At 44.5% G+C, this 26789-nt stretch overlaps 2 protein-coding genes across 8 annotated transcripts; one reads left to right on the top strand and one right to left on the bottom strand.

The window, feature by feature from the left end:
* Positions 1–1255: 1255 nt before the first annotated feature.
* ACOX1 (acyl-CoA oxidase 1) lies at positions 1256–22131 on the bottom strand. 3 transcript variants are annotated; one of them, XM_056328507.1, is made up of 14 exons: positions 21942–22131; positions 20763–20922; positions 14845–15005; positions 9922–10029; positions 9281–9400; positions 8029–8144; positions 7665–7834; positions 7173–7335; positions 6269–6459; positions 5845–6024; positions 5105–5210; positions 4878–5021; positions 3804–4010; positions 1256–2803 (listed from the first exon to the last, which is right to left on the bottom strand). In XM_056328507.1, the coding sequence occupies exons 1-14, from the start codon at positions 22057–22059 to the stop codon at positions 2753–2755; spliced, it is 1995 nt and encodes a 664-aa protein (XP_056184482.1). In that variant the 5' UTR covers positions 22060–22131; the 3' UTR covers positions 1256–2752. The 3 variants fall into 3 exon arrangements, with proteins under 3 accessions (XP_056184482.1, XP_056184472.1, XP_056184491.1); XM_056328497.1 differs by lacking the exon at positions 14845–15005 and adding an exon at positions 11805–11965 and having other exon boundaries at positions 21942–22130; XM_056328516.1 differs by lacking the exon at positions 21942–22131 and adding an exon at positions 11805–11965 and having other exon boundaries at positions 20763–20902.
* Positions 21126–26780, top strand: TEN1 (TEN1 subunit of CST complex). 5 transcript variants are annotated; one of them, XM_056328564.1, is made up of 4 exons: positions 21126–21423; positions 24182–24283; positions 24405–24562; positions 25869–26780. In XM_056328564.1, the coding sequence occupies exons 2-4, from the start codon at positions 24198–24200 to the stop codon at positions 26003–26005; spliced, it is 381 nt and encodes a 126-aa protein (XP_056184539.1). In that variant the 5' UTR covers positions 21126–21423; positions 24182–24197; the 3' UTR covers positions 26006–26780. The 5 variants fall into 5 exon arrangements, with proteins under 5 accessions (XP_056184539.1, XP_056184543.1, XP_056184514.1 ...); XM_056328568.1 differs by lacking the exons at positions 21126–21423; positions 25869–26780 and adding exons at positions 22169–22382; positions 25494–25861; XM_056328539.1 differs by lacking the exon at positions 21126–21423 and adding an exon at positions 22174–22382.
* Positions 26781–26789: the final 9 nt, after the last annotated feature.

The raw sequence follows: 26789 nt of genomic DNA on the forward strand, positions 1-26789 counted from the left end.
CCTGCAGCCCATTTTTTTATTTATTATTAGCACCCATCTCTCCGAAGAGGTGAGATTTACCATCTCCTCCCCACGGCAGCCCCTGCGGCAAGGGGCACTGCTGGGAGCAGTGCGTTGCGTGGGTCAGGTTTAAAAAATAAATTCACGTTTCCCAAAGCTGGCTGCAGGACAGAGCCAGCCCTGCTCCTGCCTTTCTCCTGTACTTGAGTTGGCACTTCCAGAAAATCCCTGGGGAAACGCGTGGCTTTGAGATATTACACCCTGCGGACCCCCCAACCACGCAAGCTGCCAGCCATGAACACGGGCTCCTTCTAAAGTCTCTGCCAAAAGGTGGCACTTTTTTAAACGACTCCATGGCTCAAATCAAGACAGGTAACTGTGGTCACAGACCGCGTCATGACCCGACACCAAAATCACCAACACTCGAGCAGAAGAGGCTCAACACTTGTGGAAATGGTACCGACATTTTGTCCAAAACCGATGAGTCCCAGCGAGGACGCGGGGCCATTTGACAGCGTTTAAACTCTGCTGACCATCAGACGCTGCAAGTCACACCAGACGCTGGCATTCAGGTATCACCTCACCCCCCAACAGCAGTAAGACGACAAAACGCGTACAATACCCTCACCAACAGCAAGGAAGCACAGCACGTGCTGTTATATCACTACCAACTCCAAAAAAACAGGGGGAAACCATTTCTTAAAGAAAGACCTTCTATGAATTAAAGCTTCCGCTGCCAAACACCATTTTTAAATCTTCGCTGCCGGCAGTGATCTGGTTTTGCCTGCCTATGAGCCATAATAATACCGAGCAACATGCCACAGAGCGCTCCGCTCTCTGCCAGTTTAATTTCTGCCTTGGTCGTGAGCAGCAGCGGAGGCAAGGGTAACTGTTGGACTGGGCCGGCTGCCCCAGCCCACTGCAGAGCAAAGCCAGAAAGGTCGGAGTGGAAATAAGACAAATAAAATCCAACTAAGGTCTTCTGCACATTCTACTTCACCCGTGACTTTAAATGAGATCCACTGAAGGCAACGCATGAAAGAGAGACATTTTGTCCGAAAACACATTTTTTTGTAATTTATTAAATCTGTACATTTAGCTAGTACTGTTCTCATTAACATATTTTTAACCTGCTCCTCCATCATCCCTGCCCAGGTCAGCAGTCTGCCCTACTGAATAAACGAAAGGCCAGGCCCTAGCCCTTTGCCTCCTTTGGTGTGCTTCCACTTGACCTGAAAAACTCAGTAGCCAAAAGGCAAGTTTGATTATTTTATTTGAAATTAAACATTTCTTTCTGTTCAGCTACTGCACGTGGAGACAAACATTGTGTCTGATCATTGTTAGTGCCAGGAAAAACTCATCCATGAAAACTGATCCAAAAATTAGAGACTAACAGATAGTTGAATAATAAAAGCTGTCAGAAAACCAGCTTCTCTGATACTGCCTCAGAACTGCAGGATTTGGATTCATGCTGAAGCTTTTTACCATTTTAAGCTCAAGCTGCTCTTATCTGTTGCTAAGAGAGGTTTTATTGTTACTGGACAAAGTTGCAAAAAAAAAAAAAACCAAACAACAAACCACCAGCAATGATTTGTAGTTGTAGCTGCAGATTTCACTGGGCATCAGGAGGTTAAAAGCTAAATCTTTCACCTGTTAAATCCAGGCAGCACTGTGCAAGTCCCAAGTCAATATAAAACCAAAATTAAGTGAATCAGAGAAAGCTCCTTGGAAATGCATGGGTAGGAAAAAAAGTCTGGACATTTCACTTGGGATTGTCATTTTCTTGAAGAATGCCTTTAAAAAACAGAGGAACATCCCAGGATAATCTGAAGACCCAAGGACCTTGGTGAACTGATTTCTGCCCCTAAATACTGGCTTCGTCATTCCAGGTCAAATTTGCAGTTTCTACCACTACACGTGGTTTTTCACATCAAATCACCCTAAAGTAACATTTGTAAAGTGCTTTGAGATAGTGCTACGAAAATACTAATAGTTAAAAGAAGGGCAGAACATCTATTACCAGCACCCAGCTGATTATTACTACTTGTTTTTTTCCTCAGAGCAGCATTACTATGTTCCTATCAACAAAGAGTAAGGTGCCAGCACTGGAGACGGCACACAGTCAGGAGTTTCTGCAGGGCAGTGAAAGGAGGATGTATTAGAAAACACATCTGGAGAGATGAATGAAGCAGAGCTCCAGAGAAGGATGCATATTTACTTCCCAGTTACATCAGGAAAGTAGTGCCACATGCAGACTCACGTGCACAAAACTGTGCAGGAGGCTTTAGATCGCATAAATATTTGCCAAACAAGGAGAGAGGCGGTGCTAGTCTTAAAATAAATCAAGACATTGATGCTTTTTGGAGGGAGGACATAACTGCTTATTAGAAGCTATTGCCTGAGGGCTGTTAACTACTTAGTAGTAAAATCCTGCTACCTTTCCAGCTGACAGTAACTTCTCTCTAGTTAGCAGCTTCACAAAAGCAATCCTTGTATGAATCCATAAAGCTTTCTTAGATTATTAAAAGGTTAATTTTACCATTATAATTGCACTTTAAAAACAGGCATCAGTTCCTATACACTCTCCCCAAATACCTCCTCCATTTATAAAAGTGGAAAGAAAGGCTACAATTATCCACTGTCCTACAGCTACCAGGATTTGAAAGGTTTGATTTAGGTGCCTGAAGAAAGGACAAAACCACCCAGTTTTCAGGTCAGGAAAAGTGTGCATTTTAAAAAAAACCAGCAGGCTTCACAGCTTGGCTTGCATCGGCTTCAGGTGTTTGTGGAAAGACTCATGAACCTGTAAGAGGACAAGACAGTGGTTAAGACAGGCCTGATCTTTAAAACAGTTTAGCTCTTCACATCTTGCAGTTTGTTTTTACACCACGGAAATGTGAATCAGGGGCACTTTGGAGATCTAAGAACAGCCAGCTAACTCCTGTATTTGCATGTCTATATGACACAAAGCATGAGAATATAAGCCCCTCTCCACTACCTTTCTTGTAAGAAAAGAATGCAGGGTTTCTTATACCCATACAGACAATTATTTGGCATTTTAATTAAAACAAAACTGGTCAAGGTCTCCTAAGGGGACTGTAATGAAGCTCCTAAGTCCCACTGACTTCGGAAGTATAAAAAAATGAGTAAGTTCTGGTGGGATCTAACTACAGCTGCAGTCTCTGGCAGCCCATCGCAGGAGATAGTCTGTGTCAGTCAAATAAAGGCAGTAAAGGCCACTGAGACAGGATTTAAAGTTCTGTTTCAGCTGATGGAAAAGGGACACCAACTTTTCTCAGTTCAGTTTACTTTATTAGCTCAGCTGCAGCTACAGCCTTAGGACAGATATGCAACACCTGACACTTAAGTACCACACGGGAGCAATTTATTTTCTTCTCCAGTCACTACCACTGCCTGAACACACTGGCAGATTTACCAGAAAACAGGTAAGGCTTTCACAGCTACTGTCACTAAGCGGAATTAACAGCAAGTGATAACTGCTTTTAAACTCGATGAGATCATTCAGTTGTTTCTCTAGGGAGTGTATGATTTCCTCCCTCAACTGAGAAACTCAGAAGTATCCCGCAGGGATGGATGTGAGGTACACATGGGAGAGTAACTAAAGAAAGTACGCTGAAAGCAGAGAAGCAGAAGTAGGTTGCTAGTTCTGGTCCATTACCACTAGTGATTCTTCTCGCCCCTTCATCAATTACCTGCTGACATCACTGGATCAAAATTAACAACCCTAAATTAAGTTATTTCTCTGGACACATGTGACCTAAGCAGAAGTAAGGTTTCTTTACCTCTGTTTTGTTAAGTGGGGATTTCTTTGCCCACTCAAACATGTTCTCGTAGACATTCCCATCATACCGGCCAAGCACAGATCCAAGATGAACATCATGAAAGTCAAAGGAGTCTACCAGTGCTACTGCATTGGGACGGATTATAGCCAAGAGCTCTTTCACACGCTGGTTCACTTGAGTAATTTGGGTATCGGTCAAGATACCCGCCTTGGGGAGAGGGGGAAGAAATTATCAGAAGAATACACAAGTCACAGGAACCTTCCCCTACGGCTTAACATAGGTCATCAGCCTTCCCACACACTAAAATGCAGCAGTTCATAAAACACTAGTTTCTTGGTTGTTGGGGTGTTTTTCTAAGCACTAAGTAACAAAATGAGCAATTTGCTACAAGTGTACAAGCAAAAGGAGATGCCCAGCATAGCCCACCATACTGCCCAGCTATTTAATCTTTGAAGGGAGACTCATTCTTTAGGGTCCTGTATACTAACTTTAGTGGCAAATTTTCTTGAAGAATATGGACACGTGTATATTAAATTCTTCTAGTTTCAGGGAACTTTTTGGTATGCAGCAAAGAGGGAAGGGGGAAGACAAAACATACCGTGTCTGCCTGAAGACAAAATAAAACACTGCTGCACAAATACATTCTCAAACTGACAGAATGAAGAGAAGAAAAATAATACCTGACAATCTAAACCCATTCACTGAAATATGGGTTAACATTTATCTCCCTTTTGTGCACTAACTTAAAAATGCATACAGCTCTTGGTGCATGCCTAATATGTTATCTCCTTTATTAACTCTTTTTTTTTTTTAACATACAACACCTAGTCACCAACTGGAAAACACAGAAGCCAACCTAGACAGATGCCATGTTACCATTTATCATCCAACTCTGCTTCTGGCAGATCACAAGGGAAACTTGCTAAGAGCCTTCCATCAGACCTGCTAACGGCCTTCTGGAAGTCAACAGTTGAGACCTTACACCGAAGCATTCCTGCTGCTTTGCATTTAAAGCATCTTTGTAAACAATGACTCTGGCTCTAGAGATTTACGGTGTTGGAGTAGGACACCAACCTGCAAGAAATCCCCTGTGTTCTTACTGATCCCGTACAGTGCATACAGGAGACACAGCTCGGTCAGGACAGCACGGACAGCTGCATTACTGATCTCAGCCAGCTTTGCTGTGAAAAGCTTCACTATCACGTAGTGGCAGTGTGCCTACGAGAAACAAAAGGCAGGTGAATCAGTTTCACGAGGAGATGAGAAGATCTTACAGCACATTTATCGGGCACATCACTGACCTCAGATGCTCGCACAAGGTCAACAGAAGTTCTGTTCCAGGCATCCTCCTTGCTCTTCCTGTGGTTCAGTTCAGCTTGCAAATTCTTTGCTGCAGCTTCTACAAGCCTATTTTTAAGTAAGAAAACCAGATTATGCAGTAACGCTACAGTAACTAGATTACGTACACTGAATTCATATGAATTTCAGTTTAACATATCAGAAGAACTCAGAGGTCATGTGCCATGACTGAATACACGCTTGGAGTGAGAATTGTGGCTCTGAAGCACCTATCATCACTGCTGCAGCTAGAACACAGCTACAGAGGGGTGAGACAACACTTGGCAGCAGGTATGTGGTGCTAGAATACTTACATGTAGGCATCTGTTCTGCTCTCACACTTCCTTCACAACACGTTTTAATATTGTTTCTCTCCAGACAGATGTCTGAGCAGTTTGAATAATACTGGTATTTGTATGCTCTAATATACTTTACATGTAAATTAGAAAAAGATATTTCAAAATGGAGCAGACAGTAGATTAACTAGGCTATGCATAGGCTCTATGTAGCCTCCTGTAACCTCACAGCACTTAGGACTGACCCCAATCTGGTAAAGTGTGTCACTTCTCGGAAGCAACACATGGAGCAAAGCTTTGCAAACCACACCCCAAGAATCTAACGTTACAGGGCAGCGCGCCACTACCATCTCCCAAAACACATAACGTTACCATTGCTTGACTCAGTCTGGTAAGCGTGAACTCACCGGGCAGCACGTGCTTTGTAGGCCTCCACCAAGCTGACTGGATCGTTGATCCGTACTGTCACAGCCCTAGCAGCCACGTGCTGTGGCTGAATGCGTTGCCTGGAGAGATCGTTAAGGTAGGACACCATGCCAGCAACCCGCTGCCCAGAGCTAACCTGGGTGTAGCTTTTGACAAGGAATCTGAAAACAGAGACAACAAATAGCAACTCTAATGCATGAGTCGCTTGAACAGAGAGAAGTCATCTCACCTAGGGTCGGACTAGCGAAGAACAGTTGTAGGCATATACTTTTCTGTCCAAAACAGGGCAAGAGACAAACATGAGACACCAGTTTCATGCTAATATGGGATACTCTTCTGCTCATCGCTTAGCTACAAAGACCATAATGCCAAGGCAAGAATATCTCTGGACAGAAGCTACCATACCTAGCTGTCTGCAGCATCATCACTGTGTTTTCTCCCTCGTAGGTGCAAGACGGGGTGAATGTGACATAGATGTCAGGAATGCCGCTGCAGCGAGAGTAGCCGTGCCCACCACACGCCATCCGACACTCCTCGATGCCAGCATTGGCAGTCCAGGAAGTGAACGCCTTCAGCCCTGCTGTCAGCGCATGGAGCTGATGGAGAAAAGCAAAGCCAGTTTAGATTTTTTTTATTTCCCATTCTTAGCTCACACACGTACAGGCTAAGTACTGCAGCTCCCAGAACAAAGCAGAGTCGACATCATCCTTCCACCATCCCACAGGGCCTTGTTTTTCTTCTACGAACCTTCCCCTGCACCAAACTATTTATATGAAAACCTCTGTACGTGTAAAGGCTTGTAGTACCCCATCCTTTCTGTCTCTATGCGTTATATGTACAAGACTCTTTTCAATTGCCTATTGTCACATCAGGTTCTCAGACAGAATCTCGAACTGAAAACTACCACTTTAAAAACCTAACCCTTCAGTATAGTACCGACACCTTTGATCAACAAACCAGTTCTACCCCAGTCACTTGGAAGAACAATCAAGAAGCTACAACACAAGCGTAAGACCAGTTTTAACTCCAGTCCCAAGTGATATGCCATCATTTCTGGAAAGTCACCTTTTTAAAAAATATATTCACAGTAGCTTTCTCACTATTTTTCACAAAGGGCTGCTAAATGAATAGTGCAAATAAAAAAGTAAAATCACCAGCACATACCGGGCTTGGGATCTCTGCATCTTAAAAAAGTACAAAGATGTCTCGTGACTGAACGCCGAACAGGCCTGATGCCTTTTCTTCATGCTATAATGAGTCCTTACACAAAATCAACAAACACCCCTCTGATTTCCAGAGGACACAGTACCTCTGGCAGCTCACTCAGATCCCCTTCATTGATGTCTCCACTAATCCGATGATAGGTGTCTTTTATGTAGGCTCCCACAAAATGAAAAGCATATGCTGTTGCCAGGAGGGGAAAGAGTTTGTATTGTTGGGTCTGATAATCCAGGATCTGGGGTTCTGGTTCCCTAAAGCAAAATACAGATGAATTAGCACGCCAGTGGGTGGCAAACTGCTGCACAAGTCCTATTCTGCTTTAAGGAGGTTCTCCACTTGGATAGTACAAGCCGCATCCGTCTCAAGCCCGTCTATCTAAGACCACACAGAAAAAGCCTCTGGCAGAGGGAAGACATTTTGGCAGTCAAAAACCCAAAAGATTATTCACCCCCCCGGATGAAAGTCTTTCGAAACTATCAAGTGCCAAAGCAAACAACATCAATCACAGTCCTTCTTCCCTCCAGTATTTGAGAATTTTCCCTCAGCACTTACGGTTGCTCTTTTATTTCACTGCGCTTACCCTGCCTTTAGCTCAGACTGGTGTCTCACTGCACTATAGCGGATGGCAATGGTGCAAGCCCGGGACAGGGAGCGAGCTGAATCGCCTACAATGAGAGATCGGATGAACACCATGGTCCCATAGGTTAGCTTGTCACTCAGTGGTTTCACATAGGTGCCATCTGGTTCAACCTACCAAAAAAAGAAAAAAATAACAGCCTGTTGATTTTTAAAGTTTCCTCCCTGTCACATGTTCACTTATCAAGTTCTAAACTCACCAGGTAGCACTTACAAGCAAGCTACAATCTTTCTGGTACACTATTCAACCACAAAAGAGATTTGAAGTGGCCATTTTTAATAGCATATGCTGAAATTCACTGCTTTACCTGGGCATATTTCATCAGCATGTTTTCCCGAGGAATTCTGAAGTTGTCCATTTTCAGGTAGCCATTATCCATTTCATCATAACCAAATTTTGGCCCAATGTCACCCACTGTAATACCTGCCACACATAAAGCCACTTGCATTAAAAAATAGGAACTAAACACCACACAAGATTCAGGCCTTCTCCAATAAGGAGATTATTAGTTTTCTAGCAAGTCCTGGCACTGTTAGGAGTAACAGCTAACGAGGACCTTAGTCTCCTTGATAGAAAAGCGGTAACCTGGTTTCGGCTGGGATAGAATTTCTTCCCAGTAGCTGGTTTAGTGCTGCGTTTTGGATTTAGGGTGAGAATAATAGTGATAACACACTGATGTTTTAGTTGTTGCCGAGCACAACTAAAGTTAGTTAACTTGGACTAAAGTCCAAGTTAAGGACCTTTCAGCTTTTCGTACTGCCCTGCCAGCGAGGAGGCTAGGGGTAACAAGAAGCTGGGAGGGGACACAGCTGGGACAGCTGACCCAAACTGGCCAAAGGGATATGCCATACCATATGACATCATGCTGAACAATAAAACTGGGGGGAACTGGCTGGGAGATGGCAGCCTGCCACTTGGGGACCGGCTGGGCATCAGTCAGCAGGTGGTGCGCAACTGCACCATGCCCTGCTTGTTTTGTGTATTCTCCTGTTATCTTTCCTTCCTTTTCTGTCCTGTTAAACTGCCTTTATCTCAACCCATGAGTTTTATGGTTTTTCTGATTCTCTCCCCTATACCGTGGGGGGAGTGGGCAAAGGGCTGTGTGGTGTTTAGCTGCTTACCAGGTTAAACCACCACAAGAGGACATCAGAACATGGGGATCTTCCTAATTTACAAGCAGTCCTACTATCCAGTCCCTGGGGAAGTTGTCTCTAAAGATCATCCAGCTCACTTCTAGCCAGATGATGATGAAAGGTATTCTCTCCTTTTCTGAAAGCAGGACGTGCTGCCTCATAGAACGCATAGCTGGGGAACACTAGGGACAAAATCAAATCTCAAACTAACCCTCACATTGAAAGTATGACATTAAAGATCATTTAGTGGTAGTTCAGTCATAAGAAAAGACTCCTTTTAAGCCCTGTAACCTGCAACTACTCACTCAAATCAGCTAGTGAAATAAGCCATGTACATTAACAAGACATATGCAGCTCTATATATAGTTTCAGAGAAACAGATCTAACATATTTCATGAGTGCTAAACCTATAACATTCATTTTTACCTGGCAAAGGTTCATGGGTGCCCAGCTGCCGTATGGGAACAATGAAGGCATGCAGCCCTTTGCACTGGCCCTGAGTGTAGAGCTGAGCCAGAACAATGGCATGGTTCGACGTCTTTCCAACTGCAAAAGGAGTGAGAGTCAGAAGGAAAAAAAACCATCAAAGTCAAACATATATACACAGTCTCCTTCCTTAGAGCAGGATTTGAGATTACCTTAACCACATCATGCGCTAGAAAACCAGATTTACAACACTGAGAGTTCATCCGAATTCTACAGCTAGACAAACTGTGTTGCTCGAGTCAACAGAAACTGCACAATATGATTCTCTTGCCTATACGATACCAAGTCCTTGGCAAACCTGCCGGTGAAGCCAAAGGAAGTACAAGGATTTTGATACAACCCAACAAGAATTATGCCAAATCCATACAGCGCAAATGATTCTGAGAAACAACTCAGAGCACAGATAACCCAAAGTTTTAGTAGGCTCTGATAAATTTGTCACTTGTGCAAGAGTAACTGCCTTTCAGCCAGCTCTTTGGATGAACTTTCAGACATCATTCTGTAAATATAATCCACATGACATCACCTCCCTCCGTTTTTCTGCACATCTTCCAGATTTAGACACACGGTGATGCACTTACGTCCACCTGGCCACCACTTAATGGAGGTCACAGTGGGGCTGTTGAGGATGAATTCCTGGGTAGCAGGGTCATAAGTAGCTGTAGTTTCTAGACCCCGAAGATGAGTTCCTGAAAACAAGCAAACACATTGTTTTGGCAGAAAGTCAGTCACAGAACAGAGACAAGCACAGAACTAGACAACGGAAAGTTGTACAGTAGTAATGTAGAAAGTTTTAACTTTGCTTTTAGGCTATATAAAGGACTAAATATCAACCAATTAAGGAAGAACAAGTGAGAGTCAGACCATGTTCTGAGACCTGAAGCCAATTCTCAGAAAATGTTACATTTTTTCCCCAGTGGTCTAAGAGCAGTTTTCCAAGCACCTCTGATCTGACACCTTTTTGCTATGACACACTAAAAGTCCTTTCTCAGTTAAAAGGTCCACAAAAACATGCTCACCTGGATTTCACTAAAATTGCAATCTGATTAAATTGCAAAATAAAAATCATACACTTTTCAGCCACAAGATGAAATAAGTAGTGCCCACCATCTCTTCATTCCCTCATCAGGCCTACATTCTCCACCTTGATGGAGCAGTTTCTCCCAAATGAAATCATCCATAGCTCCAAGACAGCAAGGTATGCATATGCTAGGGTACTGATGCAGGTAGATGAAGAAACTGCAAAAAAATGAAGGTAACAATTCCAGCAACAGTCTCTCTTCTGCCCCCAACTCTTTACTTCTCACACGCCTGCCTGAACAGTGGTATTGTCCCTGCATGCGGTAAAAAAAAAGAATAAAAAAATCACCAGGCCTACTTGCTTGAGTGAGACAAGCTGTGAACAATCCTGTAGGGTGGACTGCCAGAACAAAACAGAGCCAGTGACTCTACACAAGAGCTTCAACATGAAAAATGATATCCCCTTGATGCAACCGCATTTCCAAAGAATGGAGTTAATGGTAGACTTCCACAGGCAGCTTAACACAGACTTACACTGCTGGCAGAGGATCTTCAAACCTCACTAGCTGCAAGAGATTCTCCACAGACTTGCAGTTACTTTATGCTTCATACAGTCTCTATATTTCACTTCAGCACAAAGGTGAATCCTGCTCATTTTTTGAAAATAGTTCTCGTCTGCAACTCTCAGATGTCAAAATTAAAGTTTTCCAAGGCATAATATCCTCCCTTTGAAACTTGGATTAAAAGTGTTGCAATCACAATACTGCCAGAGTTATCAAAATCCATTTCAAAGCTTGAAAGCAAAGGAACAGCAACAAAATCTACTTGCGACAAAGAATTAAAAAAACCCCACATTTCATGGTCCAATTACAAAGAACATACGGCAGTGAACTAAAAATCTGGAGGGATAAAGAAATAAAATAAAGCTTCCCACAAAACACGAGCATTGGAACCACATCATCCACGTGTTCTCTGATCCAAGGTCAGTCCCAAGGTGACAAGCAACTCTTACTTTTTTTGGCATTTCTTTCAGTACTTTAAAGCTCTGTCCTTTTGTCTTCACACCGAACATTAAGTACAGCAAAGCAGAAACCACACTGGAAAGAATGGTAAGTGTAGAAATGAACAGATGTCATCAAACTGACATCACCATAGCCATATGCAAAATCTATACGGGTTTGAATGGCACAAGAGGAGCACCCAGTGTGCTCACATATAGAACTACAGGCATCAAAACTCTCCCATAGGAGGAAAAGAAAAAAAAAGGGCAAGCAGCACATGGCGTAATGATCTGTTAAAAATTTCAGAGACAGTCCACTTCTCGTTAGAGCCACAGCTGCACGTGTAGAGACTGTGGGGTAAACACACACCATTTTTCCCAGGCAGGGGAATCCTTTGTACACAAAGCCATTCTTAGCAATAGCATTTAGTGAATGTACTGTACCATGGCCCATTTCAGTCTGGGCATAAGTGCCAATGATCTCCAGGTTCCAGGCAGGCATGAAGAAGCGATCCTGCTGCTCTGGGGTTGCCTGGGTGAGAAGTGTGGGGAGGAACATGCCCAGATGAAGGTCCAGAGGTTCAGGCCGTCCGCGATGAACAAAGCTGTGAAGAAGTGTCATGGGATGGGAGTGTGAAGGGAACATTATGGGAGGGAAGCAAGCATGAGGATTCATGGTGGAGATTTAGGAAGAGACAAAAAGAAAAAAAATAAAAATGATTCACGTGTAAATCAGAATTCAGCAAGTGTATTTTAGAAAGCCAGAGCACTGTCCTTTTCTCAAGCCTGAATAATAAGAAATTACACTTTGAAATAAACATGCTGCAACACTTTTCTTTCTAATCATACATAAAACGTATTTGCAACATTCTCATATTTTTGATGCACCATGACTGATAAAAAATGTATTAATCCAAACCAAAATACAGCCTAGACCTTCACTATGGTTTGGAAACCAGAGCATCCCTAAGTTAAATGGGCTGAGTCAGACTGTCAGTTTGCTGAAGATGTGATCTGGCTGGCAGAAGCGAGCCTTCACCCAAAGATACAAAGTTCACTTCTTTTTTTCCCCCTCATGGTTTGAGGGCAGAACCCGACAGAAGTCCCAGTTTACCCAACTGAATGAGCTAGGTTTTCACCAAACTTTTTTTTTTTGAAACTGTCTGTACTATATAGTACATTTTTTCTTTAATTAAAGATCAGACACAACTAGCATATATTACATTCCAACTCAACTTCTGTTATTTTTTAAAAGCTCTCTTAAAAGGACAGTGCTCTGCATGTGTAAGTCAAAGCTGTGAACATAAAAACTTGGCAAGAAAGCCAAAAATTTTCAGCTTGTAAATCAACAGTACAAAGTCTCTCCAATTAAACTTGTTTTATTAGAACCACTCCTCCTCTGAGTGCTGCCAAACATCACGGTTAAGTAGCCAAGTGCTCTCTTAGATTCTGATATAAAGAATTAAATGCGTATTAAATCTTTAAATATTGATAGCTTTGGAGCATTAATATAGCAGGAATATAGACTGAAGATCAGTACCTTCTGTACAAAGGTTGTTCATCTGGCCCATTTATATATGAAATACTGTAATTGGTCTTTAACAGAAATATATATATTTAAATGAGATATACATTATGGAAAGCACACTGATCTGAGCTTAGCTCAAACTCAGCTGGCATTCCTATCGAAGAAGAGTGCATTCTTGTGTTACCTCTAAACACGCTCATATGAACTAGCTCTATCCCTAGAGCTTCCTAAGAACGGCAATTCTCTTCTCCGATATTCTCAGGCACCTACAAATAAATTCAACCGTCTAATAAACCCAGTAGCAATGTTTTCTAAGCTTTTTGACCGAACAGTGACCAAGCTCACCAGGGGGCTAATGGGTTATCAGGAACACCAGCTTTTAAGTGAGTTAGTCCTGGTGGGAAGCACACAGCTGACAGTCAAAGACTGAAAGAAAATCCTTATTTACTAACTGTAGCTACAAACTAAGTAGAAACAGTACAGTATTTCCACTACTCCTTTTTGTTTCCTTTTCATCCCTGTGCTATTTGTGCTTTTTCTTTCTTTTATATTTTTTGAGAGACTTAATCACTATGAAATAGGTTAAAATCAACACAGGCTCTCAAGTAGGTACTTGCTAAGATAAAACTGAGTAACTACCCATTCCGGCTAGGACTCAATTCAGTAATCCAGACGTCTGTTTCCCCATCAGCAGTTTCTAAACATCAGGATTAAATTAAGCAGAGCTCAGTGACAATTACTGCAGAAGCTTTACTGATGAAGTAGTTGGACACTCAGTATTCACAGCAGGAATGCCAAACAGTTGCATTTTAACTATTCAGCACGGTAAGTACATTCATTTTACCATACTACCACCATATTTGTTCTATTAAGTGTCAAAATACTAATTTTACCATCAAGTGACACAAGAACTATAAGCAAACCAGGCCATCACCAAGCAAGAAAGTGCACTGATCTAATGTGAAATACCAAGTTGGTGTGGATGTGTGTCTGATTTAAAGAAGTTGGTGTGAAAAATCAAGTGAGGTCAGTAGGCATTTATTTATTGTTGCCATCCAGTCGTGTCTCGAGCTAGGTTTGCTCACTCCGCCTCTCCCAAGCAGAACAGATGACAGGGTGTCCTCCATTGCATCTTCTACAAGCATTTCAGCTACCGTGAGTAGCTGCAACTGAACAGCTAGGCGACTGGCATCACCATCTAACTTTTGCAAGTGTCCAGACTTGTACATATCATGTTTTCCGAGTTCAGATGCCAGCACAAGCACCGAAGCCTTTGGTTTGTTAAACTATTCTCGCTGGTATTTAACAGCCATGATTCCAAGTTCTGGGCTAAAAGACTTTTCTGACACATTAAATATTCTTCCATTTGAAGAAGAGAAAGTAGTTTTCGCCAGCAGTAGGAATAAGATGTTTTTCTTCTTTGAAACCAAGATCTTTCCATAAAGTTGTATAGCCGCAGTGGAGTAGCATCTGGAAGAAAAGCGCTTGGGGCAAAGCATACCTTACTTTCAAGAACAAAAAAGCACAACCTCACCATGCTACATTGCATCTAAAGGTATATTTATAAAGGCCAGTCATGCACTAAGAACTCTGAAATACACATGCCCCGAATTCAAGCAAAAATAAAAACCACAGTACTGTTGACTGACGTGTTCCAACCAATTCAAGTGAAATTCAGACTCCCAGGGCTTGGAACAACCTCCTCACCCTAAAACAACGGTAAGCAACTACAAAATCAGTGATCAGCTAAGAGGTGCATTCTGGAAAAGATCAAAACTAACTCTGTGATCGTTGAGATGCAAAATGTAGCAGCTGTCTGGCTACAAGGCACGAAAGATCAATGGTTAACGGAACTATTTTACCTTCCCCCTTTTAGATTTACCTAGGGAGCATCACCAATTTACAAACTGGAGTTGCAGAAAAGAGGTTACCCGTTGATCCCTGAAGGGAACTAACCATGTCCCACTTCGGTTTGAGCGTAGGTGCCAATGATCTTGACTCCATGGACCAGGGGCAGCCATTTCTCCTTCTGAGCATCAGTCGCTTGGATCTCTAAGGTTTTTTGAAACATGCTGAAGTGGAGACTGAAAGGTTCAGGAAAATTGCCCAAGCATGTTCTACAGGAGAGAAATAGAGGGATCTGGATCTCAGTCTTACTGTTACTGTGATCCTGAAAGGCTTTTCTCCAACTGTAGCACAAGACAAATAATCTCTTTGCTTTTTCAACCTTTTTTTGTCCTACAGGCAACCTCCAAACATGGAGGCATCAGGAGCAATGCTAATGGGGAAATACAAAGATTCGTGGGGAACATAAAACTGAAGACATGAAAACCAATTTTCTTCTCCATCTCTCAGGCTCAGTGGGAATAAATCCCACTGCTGCTGGCAACCTAGAACTAGACCACTATTAGCTAGAAGCACAGCGTATTGAGAAGGAAATGGCTTCTTTGGTAACCAAGTGCTTTTCCAAAGATCTCTGTATTCCCTGTAGCTGCTTCTATCAGTTGCAAGATCAGGACCTCACCCCTCAATGAAAATTACTGTTACAGGCTAGTGCTGGAGGGAATGGAAGAAGAATCAGACATTTTAGGTGTGCCTCATCCAAACAGAAGTTATTTCATAAGAGAGAGCTCTACGAAATTTAGTAGCCACAATGGCAGGCAAAGCACATTCCCAATTAAAAAAAGCTCCATAACACAAACATGCTAGAAAGTTTCACTGTGTAAAAGCCATGTAGTAAATGACAGCATCTTCCCTTCAACACTGCAGTCTGAACAGTTTTTCCGTCTTTAATCTACTGTAAATGAACACTTACTCCATCCAAACTCTGAAGATGGATGAGGAGAAAAGGAGCGCTCTGCACAAATACCTACATACAAGATCTCTCCCACCTACCCAAGATACCTACAAGGGAAATACATCCTTCCCTCTCGAGGTATTAATACCTGCTCTGGGGGCACATTTAAGAGTGTGTTGCCAACACAGATCTGCAGCATAGCACGTGCTATGCATATAGTTTGTCAAATTCCAGCAGTATTTGTGACTGGCATTTTACACCATGCCTGAAATGAGTGCTTTGGAGCGGGGAGTAAATAATTAGTAACTCAAAACCATCTCCCTATACAAACTGTGAAATTCAGTCTTCAGGTGAGAGAAAGCAGGGCAAAGCTTCTTCAGCAGCACTGAACTGCTCGTTGAAGACACTTACTTTAAATGGAACAGTTTTTAAATGGACAAGACTGACTGAGCCATGGATTTTTCCAGAACCAAAACTATTGTGATCAAGTAATCTAATGCTGGTGATTAATTTATTAACTGTACTTTAAGCTGGTGTCAGTGCAGGTACAGTGTCTAGAGTTCTCTAGAGTTGAGGTAGACATTTCTCTTACCAGAGCAAATTCTATTGCCTACAGCAGCACACGTTTTCAAAGCTGAAGTTACGAGGGTGATCAAGGGCCTAAAAATGCTACAAGGACAGTGAGACGGAATGTTTTTCAGCATTGTTGAGGTTTCCTATGTGGGTTATTCTTTCAGGCCAGGACCCATATAGCAACAGCAGCACCCTTTACTTGCTTACTGCCTACAACACAATTACTGTGCATCTACTCCTTGGGCCAAAAAAGGACAAACTGACAGGGAGAAAATGAGAGCCGAGTTTGAAATACACTGTTTCAGGGCAGCTTGCGAAGAGCTTGAACAGTTCTTTGCATATTTTGAGAAGCCAATGAAAGAACTTGTTAAAAAGGTGCAGGCACATGCTTTGCTGTCAGAAAAATCAGGTCAGATACTGCTTCTTTGAAGGTAATTCTCCAGAAAAAAAAAAATAACCTTCTTAGAGGTCACACCAGCAACTTTCACTGCCTATCAGTAAGTTTAATCGTAACTGCCAGATATTTTGTGCTTAACTAGCACTTCTCTGACAGGAGCAAGAAGACAGACATTTTGCAGGCAGAAACTTTAACATCCATCCCTGGGTCAGAAGGGCATACTATTTCACTGACTAAACATGCAGCATTTTAACAGCTTCTTGCATTAACAAAGTTGAAAGCAGAACTGAAACCCAGCTAATTTACAGCAGAAACTTTTCAGCTCTGCATACTCCACACTGAATGATTGGGACTTTCTCAACATGCCTTTTCCCCACTTGAATGACAATGAGAGAGAATCCTGTTTCCCTCATGACACAGGGCAAACAGAAGAGGTACTAGCTGTGAAGGGAGGAACAACAGGTTTTCTTTCTCCAAACTCTTACTCCTTCCCCTCCCAATTTCTACATTCTCGCTTGGCATTTCCCACTACCTATACAGCTTGTTCTCCAAAGGCTGCGTTGTGTAACTGTTGAAGTATTTTGCTCCATCACAACTGGAAGTGCCTAGCTGCAGCCAGCACTAGTTGCTCGATCTACGACCAATGACCGCCTTGTTGGTCTGAAGTCAGGCTTGCTACAGTAATCAGCGAGTCAAGAGGAGGGCTGCAGATCCAAATGCACTTACAGGAGAAGGTTGTATAGTAGTTGTGTAGTGGTAAGCTACTTTGGCAATACAGATCTTTCCAGGCTTCACAGCAACCAATGCTACCCACATAGTACAAGGCACTTGCATTTGACAGATGGGTTTGATAGCATATCTATCAACAAACGGTGCACAGCAGGAGCAAAGTCTGTTTTCAGAAAGACTCCGAAGCTAAATGAACAACTGCAGCCTGAGAATGTCTTTGCAAAACTGGGTCACAGAATAGGGTCATTTACTTTAAAGCAAAATCTGCAAGCAAGCTTTTCTACTTTTTTGTGGTTCTTGAGGTAACTCTCTCAAGGAAGAGCATGAAGGGTCACCTCAGTGGAGAAGGAGCAGGAGGTGTGTCTGACCTGTGCTTACTGGACTTCAGAGCTAACGGTTAGAAAAGTTTACTACCATAGTATTTGTATAAAAAAAACCAAGTTAGAGTCATCCACTCCTAATGGTTTTAGCGGTGGCTAGTAGGACCCCTACAACAGTTTTCCTGGTGTGATTTGCTGAAAGCTAATGCAGGTCCTAACTTTAGTGTCAAAAATGAGAAGACAAATTCTCACAGGTAAAGTGCACGTTCATGCAATGCTTATGAACACAGGAACCATCTGTTGACTTGCAGCTCTCGGATCTTCTCTTCTTCTATGACCAAGTTTCTCCCAACTGTTTTTCATTTCTTCATTTAATCCCATTTTCCTCAGCGAAGGTTACTTAAACTTGAAGGTGAATTAAAACTGACTGGATTGCTCTCTTCAAAGAGCTGTGTAGCATTACACATCAGAACAATTTCCCATTTTCATGCTGACTTACATTTTGCTGCAGTTAAGACTGTAAAAGAAATCTTAAATACTGGCACTTTAAGGCTGCGGGCCTTCAAAAGCTGTAGTCACAGCAGCAACCACAGTGTTGACAGATGTTAAAACACAGAAAAAACTGCCTAGATGAGAAGCAATTAAAATGGCTTCTAAACATATTTAACAGATCCTCTTATGCTTTGGAGTTCCACAAAGCCCTTGTGGAAACAGAAAGGAGGAACATTTTTTGACGTGTCACAGCAGCAACAAATATTTAAGCGTATCTCCAGGGCAGCTGAAGCATTTCTCCTCATCCATTCATAAATTAAACTATAAAGTCATGTATCAGTCATGATACAAAGCTACTTAGTGAACTTCTGGTAGTATACAAAAGCTACAGGAAAACAACTAAATCAAAAATTCCATATGTAATGGATATTACATAATATCCATTGTTTGGGGATAATCACAAGGCACGAGGGATTATTGGCAAAATACCTTGAGCTTCCAAACATAAAAGATCCGATGGTCAATCACAATAAATACAACTTGACATCTGAACGAAGGACTTCAATCTATTTCATAAACTTCATTCAAGGCACGTCACAACACCACATCCATTCAGTTTTCCAGTTTGGAAAAACAAATAGGCCCAAATGGAGTTTCTCCAAGTCACCTTCTACACAAATGAAGTCCCTTCTAGTTAGCGCCAATTAGCATGTTTGGATACGTGACAGAAAAACTTAATTTTGCAAGTCAGGTGGAGTTCACTAAGCTTAAAAAAAATTTTGACACTCAGGTGAGAAAGTGGGGACAGGCGTTAAAACATAAATTAAATCAAAGGATGAAAAAATAATAATTTCATTTCTGCCATTTATTAAGAAGCAGTCAGCCAGTATCCTCCCTTGCAAACACCAGGTATTATAGTTAAGAATCCAAATCTAGAATATTAACAGCATATAGTTCTTACAGCAAACAAGCTTCACTTGTAGGTAAGAAGTATCTGCACTGCTTTTCATTCTACATGTTATTACAGAAGACACTGGAAAATACAGTCAATTTACAGCAACTGCAATTATCTTCTGAAATCCTGAATGTCTGCAATTAGAATTGACTCCTGAAAAAAAGTAAGCCTTCCTCATTGTTTCAGTTGATTCTGGATCATAAATTCTGACTAGTCACACCTACTACCCATATCACATCAGATGTAATGTGTTATTTGGTATCTACGTGAAATACTGAGCTTTCATCCATTTAAAGTTAAGAATTGCTGACTCCCAAATGAGCTTCTGGAAAAACAAAACTAGATTCCATCATTTGACTGCTTCAGAAAAGTCCTGTTTTCATAAAATGTTGTCAGTAATACAACCAAAAGACAGCATTTACGTTGCAAACTTTGTTGAATTTGGCAGCTGGTACAGTGGATAGGCTTCTCGGAATTTTCTCCATCAAAATAACTGAAGAAACTTCCCCGTCACCTCCAATAATCTTTGTGCAGGAAAAATTAATTATTAACTTCTACCGTGCAGTATCTGAATCATCTCATCCAGACACTGAACTTTTTTCTTGTTATCCCTGTCCACTGATGCCAATATTTGGATGATCATTTACATTACTTCCACAAGAACTTTCATGACACAGGTTAAGGTAGACCAATTTCTTTAAAATTAAAACTACAGCAGACAAGATGATTTCAGCTAAGTTCCAATACTCATACCCTGAGGGCAATGACAGCTTTTCTACAAATCCAGTCAAGAGGGGGGTTTGTGATTCTACCAGTGCATTATTTAACATGCAATGTTCATTTAATATGCCAGAGGATATATCCATGGTGCTACGTCCAGATTTCTAGAGCTGGGCAATCTCTTTGTTAAGCAGTTTCTGTTTGATTACATCAGAATGAGTTTAGTAAAACTAAGGGGAAAAATACATTCAGTCAGGAACTAAGTTCCCTGCAAGCTGGAAGGAATGAAACTCAGATGTAAAAACATTTTTATTAACTCAGTCCCAGGGTAATACTATCAGATAAACAAAAGGTCAAAAACAACAAAAAACCTCTAAGGTCAAAGGGAACCACTACAGTACCAGGAGCTTGGAGGAGGGAGACAAGACAGATAGTTGTAAACAAGAATTTATAAGCTATCTTGGAACATTTTCAAGTATGTCTGTAATGCAACTTCATTAGGTCTAAGTGCAAAGTGAAGTAATCAGCTTTAAGAGATTTCATTAGAAGCTGCAACCTCACCAGATCTGTCCAGATTCAAAATATTTGGGCCTATTTTTTGCTCCTTTTTGGGAAAAAAATAATCAGACTAAGGGCTCATTTTTTTACTTTCTGCACCAATATATAATAAAAAGGGTGCAACTGTTAATGGTGCATTTCTAGTAATAAATCTAGGAAAACAAAATTCAGGAAATCAGGGTTTCATCTGAAATTCACTGAAGCCAAGACTTCAGTGGGCTTTCATCCAGGTCTTGAGCTCCCTTTGGGCAGCAAGCACAGGGGAAAAGTACAACTCTAATGGCCTTGGTGACGATCAAAGTACATACAAGAAGCAAACTACCAGCTCGGTACCTTTTAAACCAGTAGATCTCCTCCGGATCTGCAATTCCATATTCTCTTAACTTCATCACCATCAGAGAGCTCTTCCTGATGGCTTGTTCATAGCGCTGGCTCCGGGACAGGAAGTTCAAATCCTCATGCTGGAAGTCAGGGTCATTAATAACTAAGGCCTCTGGGGACACAGAACAGAAGAGGAAAACAAACTCAGTTTCCACAGACCTCAACAGACTGTGGGGTGCAAAACGATTCAACATTTCACTTGCTGTACTTTAAGGTACAAGAACAGAAAATTAAAAATTAATGAAGTCAGAAAAGAGTCTCACGCTTTTGTCAAGAGGGACTCTAGCAACAGAGCACTCTCCCCTGCCACACATAACCCACATTTTAAGTTTGGAGCACTCTGGAGGTCAATTCGCTGCTGTAAGACCTTCAGGCCTCTCAATAACAATGTCAAAGCCTCAGCCATCGTCAGTGCGGGATCAGACCGCCTCGTGGACTCTGATGCCCGCAGAAGTCCTTGCAGAAGGGCACAGCGATCATTCCCACTACGCCAACTACAAACCGAAGTGCCCAGAGGCTGCAGACTTTCCGCGTCCCCTCTTCAGCACACACACCAGCCTCTGACAGTCCCACGCCAGCGTGGGCCCGGAAAAGGAAGAGGAAGAGGATGGAGGTATTTCATTAATGTGACATTTCATGGTAGAGGTGGGTGAGAAACAGGTCACATTTGTACTGCTGGGCAGGAGTGTAGTAGGAAGCAAAAAGGAGGGGAGGGGGCCAAAGAGAAATGCCCATGGGCAGCTGCCCCTTACCCTCTGGAGGAAGGTGGACGTGAGGAGGAAGAGGACACAGCTCTACCAGGGCCACCCCAAATCCTCTCTGGGATGGGGAGGCGGGGGGACCAGGGACACAACCCTGCTCCTGCTCTGACCCATCAGACAAACCCCCTTCCGCAAGGCGGCCCCTCTCCTGCACACCCTCCCCTCACCGCCCCCCCCCCCCCCCCCCGGAGTCTCCCCTCTCCCCAAAGGCTCCTCCCCACGCCCCCCCCCCAAACCTCCTCCCGCCCCTCCCTGGAGACTCCCCCTCGGGCCTCGTCTCACAGCGCCCCCAGCCCGGCCCGGCCCCGCTCCCCTCAGCGAGGGGCACCGGGCCGGGAGTGGCGGCGGCACAGCCCGGGCCCTGCCTCACCGATCTCCTTGCGGCGGCGGGTACGTTCGGCGCCGCCGTCCAGGATGTGGGTGAGCAGCTCGGGCTGGAAGGTGGCGGCGGCGCGCTCCCTCCGCAGGTCCGCGTTCATCACCATCATCGCGGCGGTAGCGGCGGCTGCGGCTCCGCTCGGCCCCGGCCCCGGCCTCGGCCCCGCCACGCCCCCGCGTGACGTCACGCACCGCGCCGCCGCGCTCCGGCCACGTGACCGCCGCGGGGAGCGGCAGCGGAGCGGTGAGCAGCGGGCCGTGCCGGGGCTTCGGGGCCGTGCCGTGCCGTGCCGTGCTTCCAGGCAGGCACCGGGCTGCCCCTCCGCCTGCCTTAACCCCGCACCCGGATGCACGTAACGCGCTGCAGGGGGGTGCCGGCTGCACGGGGGCGCGCGCGCAGCGTTTGGCCGTTGAGGCTGAGTTGCATTCGATGGTGCGTGAAACTACCGAGCAGGCGTGTGGTGCGGTGCAGGGGGCGCGCATTAAGTAGTGCCTGTTAACGGGCTGCGTTTGGGCCCTGGCGTGCCTTAAGTTGTGCGGTAAGTTGCGCATTGAGAGTGTACATGACATGCTGTGTCGGCAGCTAGGCATTTAATAGTTCATTAAATAGTTCATTAAACATCCCTATAGCATGCTGCATTAGATAGTGCGCTAAATCCGCATGTAAGAGGCACATGGGGCCAAGTGTGCCTTAAATGCATATGTAACATGCTGCAGTTGACGTTGCACATGCATTAAATAGCACATTAAGTGGGCACATACTGTATTGCAGTTGGGGTTGGGCACGCGTTAAAAAATGCAATAAATACACACTGAGCACCTTGCATTCCTGGCTGATCCCATCCTGCTGCACAGTGTGATTCAGGAGCAAAACTCGAGTGATGCAGGGTGGCCTTTGCCCTGTTCGGGAGGTGCAGAATTGAACCTGTTTTTTAAATCTGGGTTAGGTGAGGTAGAGATGCAGGGAGCGGCAGTGTGCACAGAGCTGGATTTCCACCTCTGTTGCTACTGGTAGGAACCCTGCCAGAGGGGTTTCACAGCCCACCCTGGGTGTGCACAGCCTTGTGTGGGAACATGGGGCAGCTAAACCCAGAGTTCGGGCATGTGCAGAGCCCAGGGTGAGCCAGGATCACCCTGGTTTCAGTGGCCTCTCACAACAGTCCTCCATGGGACTGCGGTGGGGCATTTTGCAAGGTTGCAACCCCCTGAGCAATGGCACCAAGTGTTAAAGCCACAGGGTTGCAGCTCAGCATGTCCCCACTGCTGCATAATCAATATTGGTGGTCTTCAAACCTGCTGGGGTGGCCCCACTAGTCTGTATTGCAGGGATCTCTGCCAGGGCCATTGTGCAGCTCTTGCTGTCCCCCCTCAGCAGGGCAAGAAACCAGAGAGAAAAGCAGTAAATGGAACATGGAAACATGCCAAACACAGGCAACCTGCAAGGGAAATTGGTGAGGAAAATGATGCCAAAAGAAACCACTTCTGGGCACATCCAACAGCCTGGCTACAGCACTGGCTGGGCAGAATTAAAATCTTGCCAAAGCTGCTCTGCATTCCTGCTTTTCTGTGTGCTTTGCATTGTGGCTGGCCTGCTTGTGCCAGCCCTGCTCCACTGCTGTAGCTCCAGGACATCCCACTTGAGTCTTATCTTGGGCCAGATCATTCTCACTCATCACACTCCTCATCATTCATCTTCTAAACCCTACTAAAGTACTGATGAAACCAGGCTGGCATGTATCCAAGTAATTGTTCTCCAGCTTCAGGATCACACACTGCCAGAATTTCCTGTCCTGCAGAATGAGAACAGACTGAGGGTCATGCCTTCAATCTTTCTGCATGGTACCCCATTACGCCAGCACCTGGGTCTATTCCTGCATCTTGGTCCCTCACACTTTCTGAAGTTCTCAATCACCATTTTCCCCCACTTCCTTAACCTTTCTCAACCCACCCATAGCCTGGGGGAGACCTGTGGGGAGGACCTGGATGTTTTGGTGGGCTGCCTGTTGCTGTTCATGCTGAATTGTGGGGGAAGGTAGCCCCTCTTTATGCCATGATGCCTGGGGCTTGGTACGTGCACTGAGCTGCAAACAGGACTCAGCAAGGAAGCTGTGAAGCTGCTGCAGCCCCCTGGATGGGGAGCTCTGGGCAGGGAAGGAGTTTTGGGACAGTGTCACCTTGTATCTATATCAGGTACTAGAGTGACATGAACTTAGATCTTTTGCTTTACTGCAGGCCCAGTTTGTGTGAGATGCTGCCAAGTGCTGCTGTCTATTACTTCCCATGGGAGATCAACAGCTCAGTCCCAGAGGGGGAGGCGCTGAGGACATTTGGCAGGTGAGAAGGTACCCTGCTCTCCCTGCAGGCCAGGACTTTCCTTCACTGGCTTATCCCCCTCCTTTTGTCTGTAATTGTTGTACCTCTGCACTGCTGAGCTTTCCAAATCGATCGTTCCCAGGTTACACTGCTACGACCTGGCCCGGTCCGAAGCCATTCTCACTGCTCAGCATAGCTCAGCTCACTACCACGTCTGTGTCGACACCAGGTTTGTGGAGCCATTCCAAGCCCAGCCAGGATCTTGCTACATGGTCCTAGGAGAGACTGAACACAGGGAAGGTAAATGCTCTGAGAACCAGTGCCCTTTGCTGCTGTTCATGGTCCGTCCGCTCCTTCCTGGCTCCCTGGGTGCATGGTGAGACATGCTGTCACTTGAGGTCAGCTTTGGCCAAGGCAGGCTCATCTCCTGCAGCTGCCTCCGGTCACATGAGTGCGTGATTCAGCAGCCTGTCTCTCCCTGATGACCATGAGAAGAGCCCCCCATATCTTGGTGAAAATCTGGTACTCTAGCACAGATTTCATTAGAAATAGGCAGTGCCTTAGCAGCATCACTGAGCTTGTGAAACCTGTGCTAATGCCCTCTGGCATCACTGCCAGCCACCACATCATCTGTGCTCCAAACATGGCTGATTGCAGTAATACGTCATTGTGAGCTGGCTGGGTTGGTCTTTGCCATCCTTGAAAGGCTCTAATTATATCCTTGCCCTCAGACACGGGGCGTGAGGAATGCAGGCAGGCTCTGTCATGTAGGGCACCCTGTTGTCCTTTCCTGGGGTGCCCTAAGCGTTACTCTGGTTGCACGGTGCTTTGCGTGGGGAGTTGATCTGGGCTGGGCAGTGAGTTTGTGAAGCAAATCCCACATGTTTTCTTGGCCACACCTGATAACGAGCAGTCGCATTCGTGGCATTGAAATCCTTGGTGGCATGTGGAAACTCACACTGCACGTGGCATGTGATGAGTGATCTGCTAAGCCACTGCTGCAACGTTTCTTTAGAAAGGCATGTTATTTTGGTCACCGCTTAGGAGTGAGTTGGCCCCATTTTGTAGGGGTAGAAGGGGAGCAGGCTGAGATGGTGGCTGTGTCACCAAGGTTTGGCCCCTTTTGCACAGCTGCATGTTACCATTTGAATGCCACTGATGACTTGTTGGTTATAGTCAATGTTGAGCCTCTTCTAAGCCCAGCTTTGTTCTGTCCTCTTCTTGAGCTTAGACCCATCCCTGATGCTTTTTAGACAGTGAAAACCAAACTTCGTCCAGCTGCGAAGCAGACGGATGCTGCATGGCAGGCACTGGCACCAACATGTCCAGGGCTCAGCGTACCCCAGAGCAAGGAGAGCCCAGTGTCAGCCACCAGCATTTTGTAGCCAACAGCGCAGAGGGAAAGCACATCACTGAATTAACCTGCTCCTGGGCATGCTGCTTGCATCGGTGGAGGCACGCGGCTGGTCCGGTCTCCTGCAAGTTCTCAGGCTATGGTTATTTGGCCAGCTGAAGCCACATGCTGCCTGAGGGAACCTCTTTCTTTGCCTCCGAGCTGCTCCATCTGGTTCGTTTTTCTACAGAAACTTCCTGTTTATATTCCCAGGTGAGGGTCCTGTGGTAAAGGCACGAATATTGACCTGCGTGGAAGGGATGAATGTACCCTTGCTGGAACAAGCCATACAGGAGCAGAGGAAATACTTCAACGAGAGACAGGAGCAGACGGAAAACAGGACATCCTGACAGCAGCTCTGAGACCAGCCATACACTGGTCCTTGCGCTGCCATTTGCAACAAATGTGTTAAAAGTAAATTTGGAAGGTGGGTTTGCAATGTACTGCTTTTTGTTGTGGCAAATAGCAAAGTCAAGTCACCAAGCAGGGAAACACTTGAAGACTGTGAGTCAGCATGTGACTGTGGGTTGTCTGTTCATGCCAGGGGTCATTACTGAAAATAAGCTTTGGGAAGTAGGTTTCATGTTTGTTTAAAAGGGTGCTTAAGGAAAAGGGGGCACTTGAGTTATGGTCCTTTTGCAGTGCAAGGCTTGGACATGTCAGAAGAAGTCTCTGAATCTCAAGTTAAACAGCTCACACCCCACATGCACTGCCAAAGCACAGTGGGTTACCAGGCTGTTGGCAGGTCGGAGGTAAAGGGCATTAGTGCAAAGTTCGTTGGTCCTGCGTGGCTGTGGGTGCATGAGTGCATGTGTTTGGTCACCATGACTCAGCTGCCACACAGGAATGTTCCTGGCAAAACAAATACCTGAACTGACCAACAAAGAAACAACAATAATGAGGAGTCACTATTTTCAGTAGCAACTGCCTCTTCGGGTTTCCAGGAACTGGTGTCTTAAGGGAGGGGATTGACGTTAGGTCTAAAATAAATATTTGCAGTGCCCTGAGAACCACCACTTTACTTTCTTCCTTGACACAACTAAGTTTAGGAGACCTCAAATAGCTATTTTTAAAAGCATCTAAAGGTTTTGATTGCTATTTTCCTAAATAAAGATTAAAAGAGAAGGCAGCCTG

The sequence above is a fragment of the Falco biarmicus genome, chromosome 1 (genome assembly GCF_023638135.1).
Source record: "Falco biarmicus isolate bFalBia1 chromosome 1, bFalBia1.pri, whole genome shotgun sequence".
NCBI classification, from domain to species: domain Eukaryota; kingdom Metazoa; phylum Chordata; class Aves; order Falconiformes; family Falconidae; genus Falco; species Falco biarmicus.

What these genes read in the sequence shown, in the direction of transcription:
- ACOX1 (XM_056328507.1), bottom strand. Translation starts at nt 22,059, where the DNA reads ATGATGGTGATGAACGCGGACCTGCGGAGGGAGCGCGCCGCCGCCACC. An exon ending in TGCTGATGAAATATGCCCAG is followed by an intron (nt 7,835 to 8,028) that starts GTAAAGCAGTGA and finishes TTTTTTTGGTAG; the next exon opens with GTTGAACCAGATGGCACCTA. An exon ending in TACAAAGCACGTGCTGCCCG is followed by an intron (nt 5,211 to 5,844) that starts GTGAGTTCACGC and finishes ACTTAAAAATAG; the next exon opens with GCTTGTAGAAGCTGCAGCAA.
- TEN1 (XM_056328539.1), top strand. Translation starts at nt 22,297, where the DNA reads ATGCACGTAACGCGCTGCAGGGGGGTGCCGGCTGCACGGGGGCGCGCG. An exon ending in GCGCTGAGGACATTTGGCAG is followed by an intron (nt 24,284 to 24,404) that starts GTGAGAAGGTAC and finishes GATCGTTCCCAG; the next exon opens with GTTACACTGCTACGACCTGG. An exon ending in AGAGACTGAACACAGGGAAG is followed by an intron (nt 24,563 to 25,868) that starts GTAAATGCTCTG and finishes TTATATTCCCAG; the next exon opens with GTGAGGGTCCTGTGGTAAAG.